General features: G+C 46.5%; 1 protein-coding gene across 1 annotated transcript; it reads left to right on the top strand.

Moving 5' to 3' along the window:
- Positions 1–1116: 1116 nt before the first annotated feature.
- Pmar_PMAR020208 (Carbonic anhydrase, putative) lies at positions 1117–2841 on the top strand (the record flags this gene model as incomplete). Its single annotated transcript, XM_002766990.1, has 2 exons — positions 1117–1185; positions 2080–2841. 2 exons carry the CDS (start codon positions 1117–1119, stop codon positions 2839–2841), a joined length of 831 nt encoding a protein of 276 aa, XP_002767036.1.
- Between the last annotated feature and the right edge of the window lie 425 nt (positions 2842–3266).

Genomic DNA, 3266 nt, shown 5'->3' with positions numbered 1-3266 from the left:
CATCGAGACAATCATCAAGGGCCATGCTCGCCTGCATCACTTCTGGGGCTTCCAGAGGAGACTCTCACTTTCAACAAATCGTTATGCAGCATCACATAGGGCTGACCATTCAGCTCAATCCTCCTACAAGTTGACGAGTGGTAACCCCAGTGTTGGAATATATGTTTTCGTTTTCCTCACTGATTATAGGAGTTCATATACGAACTAGAGTAGAAATGTACAGAAACCAACCAAGAGTTCCCAAAATTTCCTTAGAATTTCCATATCGTCACCAACACATGTAGTTGACCATGTGCATATGTCCCCCCACACTGGATGCCCCTACAGCCGAGACAATGCCCCTGTAACACAATGGAGAGCACGAATGTACGTTCTGCTGTGTATTAATGCCACTATTACCGGCGCAAGCCTACTGTATATTATTTTCCCTGCTGCGCGGTCTGGTCAGCCCTATACTTGACCACATAAACTCCGTTGCTGCACTAGGTGTAGCGAGAGATAGAGAATACAATACAGATTTCCCACCACCCGCAAGATATGGGGGACACTGCATCAAATCTAAGCGAGATGCATAAAAACCGAAGAATATCAGCGCGCGCCATTAATGGAAAGTGAAGGTTGATATCCACGTGATGACCGTAACGCAAGTGAGAATCTAAACTGCAAATTCCAAAAAAAACAAGAACTGCAGGTGAAAGCGGAGAAAGGGAAACCCGAAACCCGACGGGAAACCAGAACCCCGAACTGTTGTCCAAGGCCAGGCTGCAATCCAAGGCTAAGTCGAAATGCAGGTGGGAGCGTGCGCTAAACTTCTTTACGTAGAAAAGAGGGCCATTCTTTAGAAATGAGGATTTCCCCGCGAGTGTTTTCATCCCATGAACGTACAGCAGGTTGGGTTGACGCCGTAGAAGATACTGAGGGCTGAGATGCACTGCATCTGATGCAGCATGAATATGTGGGCGCTGCAGGGAAAACACCGGTTGCTGAGATGTACCCCCTCTCCTCAGTACTGACATTCTCAGGGGCGAGAGGCGGAGCCATCTTGTGCATAAAAGCTATCAAAATATGGGGACATTACCCGAGTGGAGCGTAACCCCGGCAGCTACACGATGGAGTATGACCAGGCAGACCCACCCCAACAACCATGTGCACTCGGAGGAACTTCTCCCCGAGGTGACGGGACAAGTAGTAGCAGTAGCAGTGATAGTAGCGCCATGTCTTCTCCTCCCATCCCTCGAAGTGGTGATGGGACAAGTAGTAGTACCAGTAGCAGTAGTAGCGCCATGTCTATTCCTCCATCCCTCGAAGTGGTGATGGGACAAGTAGTAGGAGTAGTAGTAGTAGTAGTAGTAGTAGTAGTAGTAGTAGTAGTAGTAGTAGTAGTAGTAGTAGTAGTAGTAGTAGTAGCAGTAGTAGTAGTAGCGCCATGTCTACTTCTCCCATCCCTCGAAGTGGTGATGCGACAAGTAGTAGTAGCAGTAGTAGTAGCGCCATGTCTACTCGTCCCATCCCTCGAAGTGGTGATGCGACAAGTAGTAGTAGCGCCATGTCTACTCCTCCCATCCCTCGAAGTGGTGATGCGACAAGTAGTAGTAGCGCCATGTCTACTCGTCCCATCCCTCGAAGTGGTGATGCGACAAGTAGTAGTAGCAGTAGCAGTGATAGTAGCGCCATGTCTACTCCTCCCATCCCTCGAAGTGGTGATGGGACAAGTAGTAGTAGCAGTAGTAGTAGCGCCATGTCTACTCCTCCCATCCCCCGAAGTGCATCTTCTACCATCATCAAAGCCATGCATCTCATATCGTAATTACACTTTGATACATCATCTCTCCATAGTCGATGTAATCCTCATAACAACCATACATTACCCCACATTATGGACTGTAAACCTTGTTGCCATGGTGATGGGACACATATGATACATGATGGATCTCATCCGCAGAAGAGTATTATAAGCCCCTCATAATGTGTTGTTATCTATCTATAAGCATCCTCTTCACGTGTTGCTACCTGTCCACATCTCAAGAATGGACATATAGTGACCAAGGGTCATGGCCTGGCTACTGCACAACGGGTCAGAGACAGAGTCCCATCAATATCCAGACCCCCAACGCTGGGGTACCCCCATTTTCTATCAATTATGGTATTGCCCGTGGTGTTACTGTCCATGCTGAGGTTGACCTGGCCTTGGAAGTCCCCGATGCAAACAACTTCACTGTAAGAGGTGTTTATGGTTTGGGGGAGGATATCTTCCGTCTCACCTATATGGACATGCACTGGAGTATGGACAGCTCTCGGGGAAGTGAACATCAGTTCAATGGTACCTCCTACGCCTTCGAATATCATTTCGCCAATTACAACAGCAAATATCGTGACTTCGCTGAAGCCTTAGAACACTCCGATGGAGTTGTTGCAATAGGCGTTCTTTATACGGTTGGTGATCCAGCGCCTGGGCTTAATGAGGTTTTAGACTCGATGAACGATAGTAATATGGGAGCACTGGACTCCTTCAATGTGGAGGCCATGATCCCTCAAGATTTATCGACCAACTTCTACCTTTACAATGGCTCTGGTACTACTCCTGATTGTGAGGAAGTTATGGTATGGGTTGTTGCTAAGACCATCCAGACAATCAGCGAGGATCAACTGAATAGGCTGAGGACACTAAGGCATAATGGAGTCTCTATTGGCCCTAACTATCGTCAAACCCAAGCATTGAATGGGAGGAGGATTCTTGACTCCACCCTTACAGACAACAATTCTGTCCCTAAACCTTTCAGAGCATCTTGGTTCATACTTATTCTTATCATCATCGTTCCATCGTTGATCATAGGGAAGTGATATAGCCTTAAAATTAGGACTATATAGACACTTCCCTTCGTATCTCATTCTACTTCTTTTTGGCCGTCTCCATTATTATAATGTCTGTAACCCTGCCGTCCGATTATTTGTGTTCAAGTGCATTAGAGCACCTAGGGTCATCATATACTGCATTAAGTTGTCATAGGATTGAGGTCCCGATAATCTCTATAAACCATACCGACACATTTACTAGTTAGCCTAACTATCTCTTCTGCCATTATCATGATGAGTGCTTTGTGGGCAATACACCCTCATTCCAATCAACACAGAGCGGAATATGCTCTGAAGTTACGCCCAATGTGTACGACAACGACAGAAGTACCAGCAGCTCATGTATTTTATTTGTCCATTCTGGAAATCCTTGCTGGAATCGATTTTAAGAATCGTGTCTACTGAACGCGAGT

This window comes from Perkinsus marinus, assembly GCF_000006405.1.
Source record: "Perkinsus marinus ATCC 50983 genomic scaffold scf_1104296971228, whole genome shotgun sequence".
NCBI lineage: Eukaryota > Perkinsozoa > Perkinsida > Perkinsidae > Perkinsus > Perkinsus marinus.
This window is presented reverse-complemented; position numbering and strand designations above follow the sequence as displayed.